Source organism: Glycine soja, chromosome 9 (genome assembly GCF_004193775.1).
Source record: "Glycine soja cultivar W05 chromosome 9, ASM419377v2, whole genome shotgun sequence".
NCBI classification, from domain to species: Eukaryota; Viridiplantae; Streptophyta; class Magnoliopsida; order Fabales; family Fabaceae; genus Glycine; species Glycine soja.
In genome coordinates this window covers 41,158,400-41,176,084 of record NC_041010.1, presented here as the reverse complement: position 1 = coordinate 41,176,084, position 17,685 = coordinate 41,158,400, and the positions used below count along the sequence as shown (strand labels likewise).

Sequence of the window (17,685 nt, the reverse complement as noted above, 5' to 3'; positions counted from 1 at the left end):
TATTGAATATTGAATATTTTTAATAAAAATTATTTTAAATTTAATGATGATAAAAATATTTAAATTTAATATTTTTATCAATGGATAAAATTATTGATATCAAGTGTCAAATTTGGTAAATTTATACCTTTAATAATAATTCTTATATATGTTATTTTTTTTAATCCCACACTGTTGTATTCAAAAGTACCCAAAAAATCATTTAGTTTTACATAATTTCAAAATTTCCTAATTCTTCATTATAAGTTTATAACACATTAGTTGAATGTATAATATATTATTTAATGTACGAGAAATATTATAATTTCGATTACATATTTATGATTATGAATGTGTTAATTATGCAAAATTTGCTCTACATGATCATCAAATTAATATCATATAATACAATTGCTAAATTGGTAAAAAAAAAAATTAAAATGTTATAAATTGTGTAAATACGTTAATCATTTGATACTTGATGTGAATTGATCTTATCTGTTTATCAAATATTAGAAAAATATTTTAAGATAATATAAAAAATATTATTGATTTCTTCAACCATGCACCAATTTGAGGTTAGTTTTTAGCTTCGAAAGGAAAAAAAAAAAAAAAGTAAACTCTCAAGTCTAAACTTGGTTGTTACATAGTGGATATATACCTATTGCCGGTGCAAGATAGGCACCTTTTTCATTCAATGCCTATTGCCTGCAATATGCGGTGATTAAAAAACTACTTTGGTTGCGTGCTAGTTGCTACTGCCTAGAATACATGCATGATCACATTCACCAATTTGCAAATGCAATTTCGAATTCCACTGTAATGCATAACTTGCATTTGCATATAACAACACATCAACGATTAATTGGCATATACAAAACTCGGCCATAATATATTAATTACACTTCACCAACAGATCACACGACAGTTCATGTCTTGACAAATAAAACTGAGAACGTATATATATATATATATATATATATATATATATATATAATATAGTTTTATACTTTATTTAACTCCCAGACCAAACTAAATAATTTGGCTGCCGAATCTGGTCCTAATAGTTCAATTTTTTAGACAGGTCCTCCCTATGGTTAATAGCTTCTTCTTAGAATGAAACAAGTTGAGGGGGAAAATCGTTATATTATAATTGATTTTTCGCCCTTCTTACCATTCTAAAAAAAATGATCATACGTCAAGGTTGGCTGCTCGGCTTCAATTAATTACCGTAATCAAAATAATTTCTTCCTTGTTAACCAACAGAAGCTACAATTAAGACTTTTTAGTATTTACGAATTAATTTGTCACCATCAAAATTATTTATAGTTAAATATGTTTTTGATCCATTCAAAGGTTTTAATTGATTTTTATTTTTCTAAAATTTAAAATTACTAATTTTAGTTTTTATTGTAATTAGACGTTGGTTAACTACTATTTAATGGAAAGGAACATGATCATCCTAGGTGACACTTAATAATAATACATATCTAGGGTCATTCCAACGTATTTCTGTGAAAAAAAAATTGAGACCTAAAACAAATGTTTTATCTGTTCTAAAATGAATTCTGAGTATTAAAATTATTATTTTAATTTATGGAAGGATTAAAATTTAAGAAAAAATTTTACAAGATCAAACTTAAATTTCAATCATTTTATAGGAATTAAAACAATTACTTCAAATTTTAGAGGAATCAAAACTAGAGAAAAATATATGTTAGAGATCAAAATTAAAATTTACTCATTTTGCAAAATTTCAAAACATATTTAATCAAGTAATTTACAATAATAATTTAAATATAAATAGTTATAGGCATTATATAGTGTTACTTGGGATGAGCACTAGACTTTTCATTAGACACAAGCATTTAAATGATGTCACATGATGGTAGACCAAAATTATTAATTTTAAAATTTTAGAAGGATGAAAATCGAAGAAAAGCTTTTACATGCACCAAAAACATTTTTAACACTTTTAATATTTTTATCTTTTTTCTCCATGGTTTTTTATTTAGTTATTGCAATAGCAACATGGCATTTTTTTTGTCCAACATCTTAGATGGTTTGAATAGAAGGATTCTCCTTGTTTTTTGAGCTGCTACGGAATGAAAAGGGTCCAAGGCCCATCCTACCGCATCTACAGAACTAAGGTAAACCCAAACACAAAGCTACACTCAAGTTAGCAATTGAGCTTTGACCTGGGCTGCAGTCTGAACAAATGGCCCATAGGTCAGATTGGCTCAGCCTTGCTTGGGTATGTGTGGTCTCCAGAATTTGGGCAACCAACAGGTTTTTTTTTTTTTTTCTTGGAACTGGTAATTCATACCCAATTACCAAAGAATTTCACTGTGGATTTTAGCGAAACCAACTTTCTTCTATGTTCTAACTACCACAATTAGGACTTTTAGCTCTTGAATGAGACCCTAAGTATCTTTACAAGCGATCTTTTAGGTTGATTACAAAACTAATCTTCTGATTAGGACTTGATCACACATAAGCTTCTTGTCACTTTCAAAGGATATGTTCGATGGGAATTAACCCAAATCTTTCCCCACAAGCTCAATGGTCTTGTTGGCAAAAATAACTTGTTGATGTGTGAATAGTTAAATAATAATAAATAAAAAAGAAATTTGACCGAATCACAGTCGACATTGATATTCAGTTTATTTATCAGTTTTTATTGATTCTCTTTTGTAATTTCTAACAGCTTTTTCTTACACACCATCTCCTTGCCCTATTTTTAATGATAAATAAAATAGAGGAAAACAATGTAAAAGAGAAGTGTAAAGGTATTGGGAAAAAAAGTATGTGAAGGAAAGATTGTTTATTCTTTAGGTAAATAACTGTCTTGAAGATAGTGACGAGGTGAAGGCAAAGCTGAAAGGGAAAGACTGTCAAAACTTAGAAAGAAATCTACGTTAAAAAGTCATATATATATATATATAAACACCATCAAATATTCCCTCATCTTAATTATTTGCATGTAAAGTTAATTTCCTCTTGAAAATTTGACAAGCATTTCTGCATATCATAATAGATGGAAATTTAGGCCAATTCTCTTCTCCTTGTTTTGGATCTCAGAGGCTGAACAGGATTTGTCTTGCAAAAGTAAAACCATATGCAAGTTCTATTATTTGGCCACCAAGGAAGAACCTATCCCAACATTATTTGTATTCTTAGTTATTAGATGTTGAAGCTAAGAATGTGCCTTTATAGGGATTTACATTATAGAAATTAAAATTGAGAGGTGGCACAAATAAGTAAAGGGAAGCACTCATGAGCAGCACCACCTAAAAGGGTTCCAAAAGTGCGCGCAAATTAAGGAATTCCTCAGTATCCCCCAAAAGTGAAAGAAACGGCCCCTGGTCCAGTCCAGCCAAAAGACTCAAATTATGAGTTCATGGTCAATTTTCTCATTCCCTTTTCTCTATTTCACGCATATTTAGGCCTCTCTCTTCTCATCTTTTACAACTTTGTGACAAGTCATAACATAGTCCAACTTTGTTCCACACAAGAGTGGATTTCGAACGTCATTTCACAAATGGGAAAAAAATGTATTTAATTGATTCAAATGTAGTAGATTTCTTTTTAATGTTTTAATTATGGATTGTTGCTGTATCATTAAAGGAATTTGACTATGATCAAGCTTAGTTTTATGTGAGATGCAAAATTGAATGATAGTGCAGACAAATTTTAGAGCGACAATAATTTATGGTTAAACCCAATAAGAATAAGTTTACTCTGTTTCATCACGAGAACTATTGATTTTTTTTTTTTTTAAATGTTTCCATTAGCTACTAGAACCAGTAGTCTGTGAGCACTGGGAAACCAGAACTAATGACGGGAATGTTGAGCAGGGTCATGACAACAAGGTGAGGAAAAAGGCTATATTATAATAATATACTATACTATAGGATAAGATATTCGTTTAAGATAAGGATGTGGATGTATTGAGATGCAATATTATTTTTTTAACCTTTCTCAATGCGGAATAGCATTGATGATTAGGTTAAAACATGCACAAGTAAATGCTTAAGGGGGTAATAATCGTTTTCATATTTAAGAATCCGTGGGTCCAATTATTAAGTCCATGCAGCCACCTTATTCAAGTATGGTAAAGACGTGAAATTTTATTTTACAAGTAAAAAGTGCAAACTGAAAACGAAGAGTGATCAACTTATATAGGCGTGAGTTACACTTGTTCTTTTTTTTCTTTTTTAAAAAATAAAATAAAACTTACTTTTATTCCGCTGTGCTATCTTGGATCCCAAAAAATAAAAATCGTATATCAATTCACCAACATAAATTCGTTGCTGACAGAATAGCATTGATGATTTGACGCACCATTTTATGATTTGTTTGTTTCTATTCTTTTCTCCTATTCTTCAAAAAAGATAAAGTTCTCCCACGTGGCACTAGCCACAACAAGCCAAACTAGATAACCCGGAAAGCAAATTTCATTGTAAAGTTATAGTACATGTAAGCAAAGCAAACTATGAAATTATCCATCATTTGCATAAATCATTTTTTTTATAAATGTTTCTTCCAAGTTTCAACTAAATTAATTGATAAAATTGTCAAGCATATAACGAGAGTCGAGAGTGTATAACAGTACATATAAATTAAAATCCCCACATATACTTTCTTCTCTCACGACAGAAAATCTGATTGTAAATTTTCTCTAAACTCATGAAACAATGAATACTCCATTAAAAAAATAAAAGAAAAAGAGAGAAAGTACATGAATCTCATCCTATATAGATCATTTAAGAGATTAATCTCTTTTTGATAAATATGAAAGTACTTAAAGATGAGTTATTATATCTGAGGAAAGAAAAAAGAATTCATACATAAAAGTCAAGATTTAAATTCTTTAAGAGACACTCAAATTAATTCTAATTACTTCCTATAATATATTTCATTTTGCGAGGATTGGAAAAATATATAACACTAGATATCTTTCAATTTAGCAACCGGGGAGTGTGTTTAATCTCTCCCACACGTCATGATCCATAATTTTGAATTTCGGAAATGTTTGCTTGGCATGGCACCGTCATATATGATCCTACTTGCAAAACATAACTTTGCATTTTGGAAGTACTTGTTTGGCACCATGGAAGCAAAACCCCACCAGCTAGTGCGCTACATATGAAGATCACCATGTAAATATAGACAAGGTTTTCCATTCATCCCTAATATGTTTTGACAAATTATTTCAATTAGAACATAATTGAGAATGATTAGGTGGAATGGTGACCGAAGGGGAAAAACAAGAGGGAGATGTTGTGATTTTAAATTCTTCCTACTAACAAAAATTAATTTTCTAAGAAACCCTTGGATGGGCACGTAGGAAACCCCCACCATGCTAAAATTCGTAAAAAGCAGGATCAAAGATTAAAGCCAAATAATGCCAAGTTAAGTAAAACTGAAGCACTTGCATGGGCACAATCCTTTGTCACGATATGTAAGCAGTCCAGTAGCAAGTAGCAAGTATCAGGCCCCAACCCTTCTGCTTCTTTAACCCTTACTAACAGCTCATGCAAGCAAACACTACTATTAATTTTTATCGCATTCTGTAGATTAGACCCACCAACTGCGTCTATTATTAATTGATCTTTGAGAACAAAATAATCTCCTATTTTTTTAAAAATTAAAATTATTCTCGATGTGATTATTTAGCATAAATGAAATTTGGAATTTTCGAAAATTATAAGAGGAAGAAGAAAGAGGACAAAAGAGAAGAAACAGCTAGCCACAATGCCCAATCAAGTCATACATGTATGTGGGTTCACTTTGCCATCACTATCGCTTCCTTTCCTTATTAACCCAGAAAGGTTCTAGTCGTCTAGTACTACTCCTTGTCTCATGCTCATTTCTAAAAAACAATTCTCTATTAATAATTCCTTTTCATCTATGCACAATAACATTTTTAAAATAAAAATTACAACTAAAATCTGGCATTCTCAAATCCATGCAAGTCACTAACTCTGTTCATAGACTTTCTCATGATAGCCACTTTAGCCAACCTCTCAGCAGCCCGCCAAGCCGAAGTCGGCGTAAGCGGCTCCACCTTCTCTTCAACACGACTGTTTCTCTGTGTTTGCCTCTGTCTGCGCCGTTGCCGCTCGGCTTGCTCGGCTTCGAGCCAGCGGAGAAACTCCTCTTCCGGCTTACTTGACTGCAAGAGAAGCGCGCGAGCCGAAGAGAGCAAGTGATGAGCTCCAGAGAGATCATTATGTTCAGCGAGCCGGGAAGATTCGGCCACGGCTCGCGCAGTGACGTGGAGGTTCCGTAAGCGTTCGATCTTGGCGCACGAGGATCGTACGGCGTGGGGACGCGGAACGAGCATTGCCTGCTCAACGGGAATCAAAGGCTCACGAGTGAGGGGGTTCCGATAGGAGGATCGTACGGTCAGGACGTGGTGGGACCCAGCGGAAGCCGCAGGCACTTTGAGTTCCACGAGGAATTCTCTCTCTTCCTCCGCGTAGAGATCACCGAGTCGGATCCAATCCGATGACCCGAGAGAAACGGGTCGACCCGATAATGAATACACGCCAGCAATCTCCACAGCGCGGGATCGCGACACCACCTCTAACTGAATCCTAACGTCCTGAGCCACCACGTTCAACAAACCTCCCACGAAATTCGCCAGCGCGTCGTCTGAGAGCGCGTGGGAACACTCTCCCAACCGCACCGCGTGCACTGGGACTTCGAGGTGGGCAAGCCGCGTGGTGGAAACAAGCGAGGGTTTGTGCATGTTGTTTCCAGCGCGTGAGTCGTTCAGATCGGAGAGGACTACAATGCTCGCCACGGCGTTCTTCTCGCGGCGATCCTCGAGAACTTTCGCGGCTTTTTTCACGGCGTCGTTCTTCACCGGAGTTCCTTCTCTTGTTTGATCAATCGCGGCGAGCGCGTCGACGATCCGCCGCGCTGACCGCTGGCCGCCACCGGTCATTCGCCGCAGCGGAAGCAGCCGCTTGGATCCGGCCGAGAATGCGACGATGGAAAGACGATCGGTTGGACGGAGCGACGAGATCACTTGCCGCATGGAGCTTTTCATGAGACGGAGCTTGCTGCCGGACATGGCGCCACCGACGTCGAGCACGGCGATGAGGTCAATTGGAGCACGACGCGACGTTTTCGTCACGTGCGGCGGCTTGAGCTTCAAAACGACGACGTAACTCTCGTAGTTTCGGTTGGCGGCGACAATGGCCGCCTCCGGCAGCAACGATAGCTGGAGGTTCCTCCTAATCACCGTCGTTGAATGTAAATTGGGAAGTGGATTGACATGAAAGCCCTTAAACTCCGTGTTAATGTTATCTTGTTCTTGTTCTTCGTCTTCGTTTTCTGACTCGGGAATAGGATTGAAGCGAGAGAGTGAAGTTGGAGACATGAGAGGCTCGTCGTCGTTGTAGACCTTGAAGCCTCTCTTGTCGCTCTTGTCGTTGTTGTTGTTGTTGATGGAGAGCACCGGAAGCTCCTTCCAGCTAGTGTTGCACACGGGGCACGTGACGATCGGGTGCTTCTTCACTATGCAAGGGAAGTGAAACGTGTGAGAGCATTCCGCTGTGAAAATTGCTGTTCCTTGCCCACTCCTCGCGCTCTGCATACAGATTCCACATCGACTCTGCACACTCAAAAGAACATATTGGTCAGTGATTAATAGCATAAGCATAACATAATTTGATGGGTTTAGGAAACTAGTTAAGAAGTAAGGAATCACGTTTTGGTTGCTTACTTTGGATAGTCGTAGAGTTGATTTGAGAAGTGAAAAACTCGATGGCGACTTGGGCGATGAGGGATTGGAGTTATGGAAAAACCTTGGAGTTTTTGTTTTGCATTGAAGTTTTGGGCTGTTTGGGACTGAGCAAGTGGTTCGACAACGGAGGCTAGGGGTTGATGAAAGTTGAGATTCACAACGGGGTGTTGATGGGTTGGAGAAAAATCTAAACTTGGAACTGATTTTGGGACTGTGATTGGTGGTGGTGCTATTGTTGTTGTTGCTGCTATTGTTTTCGCAATGCTGTTGTTGTTTCTCTGTCAACACTTTGGGTTCTCTGTCTTTGGGGATGGATGTGCAGAACGCTCTTCTCCACCCAGTAACCATTCTCGCACAAAATTGAATATCGCTTTAGGAGTTTAGGTGATGGTTTGTGGTTTTAGAGGACAAACGAAACGCTTTTGGGCATGAAAGTTGATTAGAAAGGGGAAAGGGAGAGGAGGAGAAGAGGAAATGGATTAGATTCAGAGACCCTTTTCATGTTCCTCTTTTCATTCTTTCTATTTCCAATCCCCACCATGTAGTATTTATCTATGTGCATGACCTATGTGTGAATTTCTAATTTTCTGTTTCGGGAGCCCAAAAAGAGCACCTCAATGGAAAAAGCCTTAGCTGTTGCTTCCAAATTGAACACCCCCCTCTCTCAAAAGGGTGTATATAATAATGTCATAAACACGTTAAATCCTAGAAAAACACAAGGTTTTGACTATAGTTGGGAATATTATTATCCGGGTAAAAAAAATAAAAAAATGGGGGGTGATGGTCTTGGGATTAACATGGGGTAAGTAAGTAACTGGCAAGTGGAGGTTGATAACTACAGTAACAAGTCAACGGCCTCCCTCCATGGAATTGTGCAAAGACTGTCTCATTCTCACGTTATGGTCACCACCGACCCATGCAACAGTGTGAGGTCGAGAACCGTCTCCATCTCTGCCTTTGCACTCACAGAGCTTCATTCATGGTTACTCTGATTCATCCCTTTCGCCTTAATCTTCGTCAGTTTTCCCTTTTCCCACAAAGCAAAAATCCCCCTTCAGGATATTCATTATCTAACTTTCATTTATTCAAAATTCAAATTTTATATTTGGTTGGTTGAAATGTGCATGAATTACTACTACTGACGAGTTTCAATGAGCTGTATGCATGTAAAGTACTGTGATTCGGCATTAAGTAGCTGAGCCAACTTTGATACCTACAATCACAATCTGGTTCGTCCGTAGTGGGCTCCATTTCGTTGGCTATTCATATTAATGGTGTGGGAAATTGTGATGTTCAGGACATAGACCAGTCCTTCTCCTGGGAAGGGTAAATCCGTCATTCCATCTCTGCATCTCATTAATTACCATAACAATAATTTATTAATTTGGGCTCTAGTCATTGAATTGAATAGAATAACGGCCATTGGTTGGGTGTATGATTTTTTGTCTTTTTTTTAATTCCTCATCGATCCCAAGAAAATGCTCAAGCTAAACACTGTAGTAATTGACCCAGCACCAACGTTATTAACACCTTTTTTTTTCATATTAAAGTAAACTTTTTGTTTTGGTCCATATATTAGCGATTTGAACTCTTCTTTTTACATCAACGTTAATGGGTTTGGTAACTTTGGTTATTCATCAGGATAATTATCAACTAGTCTCGTTAGAACCCCCTTATGGCACAAATTTGTCTTAGACACGTTATTGTCGACATTTGCCAATTGGGGCATATCTTAATGACACCTGACTGTACTCATGCTATCCCTCTCACCTCTTCGTTTAATGAGACTTTGGTATCCTTAGGGAGAGTAAAATGGAAAGGAAAGACATAGAAATGTAATTAAATATTTAAATTAAATTAATGTACAAAAATATGGGATTTACATTTTTTTTTTAAGTTTTCCACATAAATCCTTGCTACAGTGAACCAACCAAATATAGGGTTATAGATAGAGATCAAACTGTCCTCCAAAGAAGAAAATATTAGCTGCCAAAACAAAGGGTAATTGATTGTAAGTGAGATCAAGGTTGTGAAGCATTTATTTGAAACTCTCCATTGATGATGTAGTATTTGGCGGTAACTAAACAGAACTTGTGATTCGACCTAATATGAAATGGAACAAAATCGTTCACGTTTGATCTTCAAATGTAGATGCCCAAATTGGTTTTTAATAATACAGTATCATTTTTTAATCACTTATTTATATAAAAAATGTTATATTTAATATTATTAATGCAGTATTTTTATAGTAAATTTAATTAAAAAATATTTATAAAATTCTTGGTCCTTATTCTTATAATTGTAAATAATATAATTCAAAATGAGGAGAGATGAAATTAATTAAAAGAATAACTCTTCTTATCTTAATCATTTGTTTTCTTGAAATCTAATAATTAAGATTATTTAATCATTATAACCATTAGATTTTAAAAAATAAATAATGAAAATAAGGATTCTTTTAGAATTATTCATGACATTAATTAATTTTTTCTCATTCAAAATTAATATGAGAAGGTTCTTAACTGTCTAGAGTTAAAGTCGTTGATATTGCCAAAACTATCCGTAGTTTATTGTTTCTTCCGTCTCATAACAATTATCATTTTAAATTTTTTTTATTAATAATGATTTTATAGAATTAATCTTGTTAGTAATAATTTATATATATAATTTTTATTGTTTATTATTAATATTACAAGAGATAAAAATATAAATAAAAAATTACTTTTAAGTTGAGCATTATAAATAAGTACGAAGACAATAACTATAGCATTAAAAAAAACTAAATAGTTATTACTTTGAGATTTATTTATTTTTATACGTTAATTATTATAAAACATAAAGTAATTTTCATGTAATTGCAGGGTAGCCTTTGGAATCAAGTACGTCAATACTCTTACCATTATTATTATTATTATTAATGATTTTTTTTCCAATACTTGTTAACCTTTTTAATCAATACACTTACCATAAAGGATAATCAAACTCATAATTCCTATAAGAAAGTTCATAATTACAAGCAGGTAAAAACTGTCAATAATTGCAAGAAAATCATCGGTAGTGTACAATTTTTAGTGACGTATTTATGTTCACGTACCCGTAAAAAGTAAGCACGTTTTTTTTCAGTGGCTAACTTGATCAATGGCTTAATTATCAGTAATTACCGATACCCACTAACAGTCAATATTTATCCACGACTGGATAGTCGATAAATGCATGATAAAATCTCCATGACTTTTATGGAGTAATTATTAATTTTAATTTTTTATTTAAATAATATAGATAAAATTATAAAAAAATAAAAATATAGATAAAAAATATCATATAAAAAAACTAAAGACCTAAGTCTTCAAGATAATCTTAATCAAAGTGATCACGATTGTGGCCTTTATGAGCGATGGCGATAATGGTTGTTGTTCACTTGTTCTTTCAACAATTACTGCAATGACAGTAGTACTATCTCAGCAAAAATTCTTGCTCCATTTCGTATGTGAGTTGTATCTGCACTCCAAATTGAACAATCTCTAAAGATTGGTCTAATTAAAGACTTAGAGTTGGAGGAAGTTATCATTTAGGACATGTAGTAATTGTTATAAATTGTTTCACTTTAATCAATAGTTTTAACCGTGAGTTATAATTTTTAAGTATATAACTATATTAAATGTTTTAAGAAAAAAAATTATTTTTCATAACGATTTATTCAAGTCAGGCGGAATTTTTTTTTTATATAGAAAATGCATGTATTCAAACAAAAAACTGAAACTCTTGAAATAAGGTGAAGACTTCATATATATATATATATATATATGGGATTGCTAACATATTCTCATTTTTTTTCAGTTGAAGTATGTTAGTATTATACGCTAAAATATTTGAAAAAAAATAACCCAAACACTTCCTCTGTTATAATAAATCTAATTTAGGGGCATTATAATTCTGACCCAAAATTTGCAGTTGCAGACGGTTCATTCATCTTATTTTAAAGTCATCATGCTTCAGTTTAGAGAAACCATTAACCATGCTTGTCTAATTCATTGATGGGCTCATCATTTTTCCCCACTATGTTCCACACACAGTTCTTTATTAAACGCAGATGCAAACCCAAATTATGAGAAAAACACAAACATCATATATATGTGTGTGCGCTTTCATCTTTCCATTGATCACATCGATCTGCTCACATCTTCAAGCACCTAAAGAGATCTCTATCACATATATGTTTGCTTGAGACCGAAACAATCTCACCTTAAAATGTTCCTATATATTTTTAACTAAATTAACAAGATAACATAGATTAAATTAATTATATATGATTTATGGTTAATCTAAAAAATTGTTTGGCAAGAGGATTTATCTATAAACTCTTCAAACCTTTTCATCTCATGTGAGAAGTTAAGCACGTTTCATTGATGAAAGCTTTTTTTCAGTTATTTCTTGTAAGATAAAATTATTGTATGTTTGTATCCACGTTTACACAGGTTTTACGCGCGTCTATTGGAAGTAGGATATTTTTGTTTTTGCATAAAACATCGATTATGACAAGATTTTCTGATTATATGTGTGTATTTGATGGGTTCCCAAACGCCCACTTAGTTTGATAAAAGTAAAAATTGATCATTTATAAACTAAATAAGGTTCAAAAGAGCTTGATATACATAAGAAGTGCATGTTTGACAACATTTATGGAACCCATCCAATATGGAAAAACTTACCCCCTTTCTTTATGCCTAATTGATCCTCTGTGCATGCTGTGACACCTTATTAAAAATAAGTGTCCCACAATAACAACAGAGACTTTTCTACGTGAATCTAGCCAGCTATTCAATTAGGGCGTTGTCCCTTACAAATTGTGGTTAGCATATTGGATAGGTGTCGTGAACCCTTGTGGTTGAAGATTTTTCAAATGATTGGTTCATTCTCCTCAGACCGTGTCACATAATACTAAATTAAAAAGCAGTCATTACAATTTACATGCAGTATATAACAATAAAGCTAAGAAATTAAAAAAAGTAAATAATGAATTTAAATATATCAAGTTTACAATAAAGGTGCTAAATCATTTTTAAGTACTTCCATAGAGGTTTCACTCCGAGATGAATATTATTCCTGAAACTGGGAGCAAATAATTGCAATCATGGACTAGGATGGCTTAGTTGTGAGACAAAAAACCAAAAAAAAGTTAATAAAACCAAATTAATTAATTAATTAAAATAATTTAAAAATAAGCTAATAGTTCTTACCCTCAGCTAGCGCAAGAACAATGATAAGATGATCATCTTCAGTCATTTGATTTTTTGGGGAATATTCAACTCAACACTAGACACTTGAACATAGTCATAAGCTCATAGGGTGTGGGTGTTCCAACTTTGAAATATTTTGGAGTCCTTGACATACATGACATTAGTAAACATAAAGACCCTTTGCATCAAGCATAAAGAACACTTGAATACAGATCAAAATAACTTAGAGGCTTTTAAGTAACCTTAAAAGGCTCCTCAACTCAACAAGAATTTGAGTATGAGATTTGTTCTTGGTCAAACTCTATTAAGTTGAATCAAATAATGCAGACTCAGTACAAAACTAACAAAAGAAAAGTAAAAAAGTGTCATTAAAAAAACACATGATTATTGAAAAAATAAATTTTTTTAAAGATTATATTGTTTTTATTAGTGGGAATTTAAATTTACCACATAAACAGTAAGAATCTTTTATTTAACCAATAATTTAAGTACAAAATAGCAAAACAAATATCTTAATGTAGATGGAGTAGTACAGACTGTACAGTGCTCAAACAAATAAAATATACCAATTCATTTATGAAATAAGATGATTGTGATTTTGTATATATAAAACAAAATTCATACGAAAGAGGTGATAAAAAATCAAAATGGTGTACGATAAAAGTAGTTTCTACAAAAATAAAAAATAACTAAGCCGTGAAATGTTGACATTTCACCAATACGGTAATGATGAAGTCTGAAAGGTTGAGCCGTTCAGGTGCTTAACACATTTTAAGGAAATGCAGACTTGCTTATGCTCATAAAAAAGACAGGTCTAAGGGTGCAGGTTTCCCTGTAAAGTTCGCATCATCATCATAAAGTTTTTTTTAAAAAAAAATTTAAAAATAACAAATAATAATAATTTAAATCCTTTCTCCTTCGCCATCTCTCATTTCTACCTTCTACAGCTCTGCAACATGATGTCTAATCTAAATGGTGTAGGTATAGCTAATTAGTTATAGGTATATATGAGTTGGCTCACCACCTCTCCTTTCTCTGTTTTGCCTCTGTAAGCTATTACATTGTTATTTGTATCTTTCCAATAGTTAAATGTTAATACAACGATTTGATTGATAATTGATTTATCATGTCTAGTGTGATAGTGTCGATAGTGGGATTGAATTATTCATAACTAACAAAGTTCAAGTCCTTTTTTTATATTTTATAAATAGGAAATCTAAAATTAACGTATTAGCAATTAAGCATACGTTTAACTATTTCTTGCCATATTATATGAAATCAAACAAAATATGAATGCCTTGCTGTTACTTGTGGTACGTAGGCCAATAAGACCTTCCAAGCTGTAGAAGCTGTTTCCTTTTTTTCTTTTTTCTGTGGCCTGAATTTGCCCTAGTTTATGAAAAAACTTGATCTTATTATTTAAATCCTCTAAATGGAGGGACAAATGGAATCATATGAAGTGGAATTTTCTTAAAATAGAAAAAAAAATGTTAAATCAACCGATGAATTATTTTGCTGAACCAAACCTATTGAGTTATCCATTCGACTGCGTGTTGATTTGTGGGTCTGTCTGGATGAACAGAAGGCATGAATCGGATTGGTGAAAAAGGATATTTTGAAAGAAGCTTATTTATAAAATGATTTTGAGATATTATATTTACTTTTTCATTTAACTTAAAAAGAAAATCAATTTAAAGAATATTTTGATTTAATTTATTAAAATTTATGAATTCATTTTTTAAATGTTTTCCTTTATTACTCACACGGATATGAAACCTCTCAATAGCAGGTTATGTTGACCTAATTTTTTTGTTTGAAAGGTATTTTACAGTAAAAAAAATTAAGTGAATATTAATCGGTGCTCTTTATTTTTGTTCTCTTCTTAAGCACCTTTTAAAGAAAAAAAATGATTTGGTAAAAAAATTTAATTTTCTAAAATAAATAATTTAAAAACAAGTTAAAGCCTCACAATAAATAAACATAATTTAAAATAAACTAAAATATGTGAGAACTATTTAACGGGAAAGTGAGTGAAGTATTCAAAATGCAAAACATGTGAAAATAAGTTTTAAAAATAGTATTTTAGGCCAAGTTGGGATTTAAAGTGGCACTAGGTGAATAAGTTTTGTGTAAACTGTAAAAAAGTTTTCCTTACTAAATTATAAGCTATTTTTCAAATTTTATTATATGAAAATAATTTACTAAGTGTTTGGTATGACTTTTCCTTTTAAGGAGATCGAAGCTAAGTTTAGCTCAAAATGTAAATAATAAAATTAATGCAATTTCTCATATTTCTATTTATTTGTTTCCTTTTATTACTTTCTTTTACAATCTTTATTTATTGTTTTTACAAACTACAAATTGCTCAGAAGTACTTTGGAGTAGACTAGAAACCTGATCAGGGATAAAATCTCTTTCTCGAGTAAGAGTTACTTGAGCAAGAATTAACTGTTTGGTGTTAGCTGTCATTAGGGTCGATCAATTTTCACACCAACAACTTAAAAAAAAAGAAGAAGTCAAACACCCTCTAAGAATTCTAAATGAAAATTATATAACAACAACAATAATAGTAAATTTAATAAATATAGGAATTGTAGTGTGTCCTCTAAAATGAATCAATTCAACAAAACAATCACTAAAAAAATGAAGCAAATGCGTTAGCCAGTTAATTTATCGATTAAAATTAAACATGTTTAATTTTTAGTTAGTATTTAATAAATGTGATAAAATAAAATGTAACAAAATATATTTTATTTTATGTTTCAAATATTTAAGAATATAACAGATAAGACAAGCAATTGAAAAAAAAATTATCCAAAAAAAGTAAGACAAAACATAATAAAATAAAATTAAAATGTCTCGTTTATTTTGTCTGCTTGGCTGACGTTTTGGGCAAAGTATTATAATCACAATAACCAGGCGTTCACAAATATATTTTTGTAAAAAAAACAAAACTCGTAATAAATGCAACGAGTGAGAGTGAGTAATTTGATTCAAAATAAGTGAAAAATATAAATGTATTTTAATCAAAATTTTCAGGCTACATCCGTGTAAGACCATTAATTTAGTTTTGTTTCGTTTTGTTTTTTGGTACAAAGTTTTATTTTATTTTAAAGTCATTAATTTTTTATAAATTTCAAGTTATGTTATTATTTTTTGGCTGTAGATATCCCTAAAATAATTTAATTTGATCTCTTACAAGGAATATTATATTTAGAGTGTGTTTGAAATCCTATTTTCACACCGCATTCATTACAAATATCACGTCTACAAGACGGAACGAGGCAGAAACTCCTACTACTACTACTACTTATTATTATTATTATTATTATTATTATTATTATTATTATTATTATTATTATTATTATTATGTGGAGGAAGAATGACAATCCACACTGCAAATTTTGATCTAAATATGCATTTATAACTTGTTTAATAAGTGCTTCAACAAATAACAAATTGCATTTACTTCTTATATTAAAAAAGGGCATTTTATACATTAATATATTGCACGTAGTAAATAGTTTTGTTTGCATATACTTATCTTAAACATCAATAATTTTATATGAGAAATAATATTTAAAAATATCATGATAATAAATGGAGTATTTATAAGTTATAAACTCAATACCTGTTGTATATAACGTAAATAATTACACTGATTTGTACCAAAGAGAAAACAAAAACTAAATTTCATTTCCAAAAATAAATAATCCATGTTTATATGTTTTCTTTTCAATTAAATAAACATATATCAATATTACCTATATATATATATAAGATCAGATTACTTAATTCGTCAATATTAAAAAAATTATCATTTAATTAATAACAATAAATTTATTTTAAATTAAAAAAAATTAAAATTATCTTTGTAATTAATATTTTTTTCTCTTCTAGTTATTTGTAAATATATTTTTTTATTTTCTTTAACTAGACAGATTTTTAGTACAAAAGTAATTAATTGAGTCTTATAAAATAAAATAAATATTATTTTAAATTTAGTTGTTTTAAATAAGAATGGAAGAAGTAATTTTTATGTTTATTTTTTCTTTTGTTTCATTTCATGCCAACGCAGAAAAAACAACTGAACCGAGAGAATGCATTGACATTATTGGACGCTGAGAATGTGTTTTACTTTCGCAAGTATCGAAGAATAAGCAGTGCAGCAGTTGCATTTGACGCCATTAATGGAGTGAGTACGTAGCACCACTGATAAATGCACACATCAAGCCTAAAGGATGGTGTCAGTTTGTCAACTCTCTCGTCGTTTTGCGAACTCACCTGTCAATATTACGTCTGTACACTAGTCACATTACTCTTGCAGTCAATTTTACTTCTTAATAAATTACACAAAATATATTTTTATATTTGTATTTACAATTGTCGAAAGTTAAAATTTATAATCTCATATGTAGTACTAGTATTATAGATGAAATATCTAAACTTTGAAAGATCTAAACTTATCAAGCTTAAACTCTAAAGATTGTCATGATTTAATAAATACTACATTGACTATTTGTGACATCAAAATTATTAAGATACATCATAATTAGGCTATGTTTATTCTTCAATGTTAATGTAACAAAAGTTATTATTTTTGTTGGTTTGAAATATGATTAATCATAGTGTTAGATAATATCAATTGATTCTCACTTAAGTGATTGACTTAGAGAATGAACTATGGTTCTTGATTAGGCTTTTTGTCAA

At 32.0% G+C, this 17,685-nt stretch overlaps 1 protein-coding gene across 1 annotated transcript; it reads right to left on the bottom strand.

Annotated features, from left to right (window-relative positions):
* Window positions 1-5,707: 5,707 nt before the first annotated feature.
* LOC114368945 (probable E3 ubiquitin-protein ligase EDA40) lies at window positions 5,708-8,408 on the bottom strand. The gene is made up of 2 exons (XM_028326247.1): window positions 7,718-8,408; window positions 5,708-7,606 (listed from the first exon to the last, which is right to left on the bottom strand). Exons 1-2 carry the CDS (start codon window positions 8,084-8,086, stop codon window positions 5,927-5,929), a joined length of 2,049 nt encoding a protein of 682 aa, XP_028182048.1. The 5' UTR covers window positions 8,087-8,408; the 3' UTR covers window positions 5,708-5,926.
* Window positions 8,409-17,685: the final 9,277 nt, after the last annotated feature.

Excerpts from the sequence above, each read along its gene's own strand:
- LOC114368945 (XM_028326247.1), bottom strand. The coding sequence starts at position 8,086 with ATGGTTACTGGGTGGAGAAGAGCGTTCTGCACATCCATCCCCAAAGAC. Across the intron at positions 7,607-7,717 it reads CAACTCTACGACTATCCAAA|AGTCGATGTGGAATCTGTAT; the intron begins GTAAGCAACCAA and ends TTGAGTGTGCAG.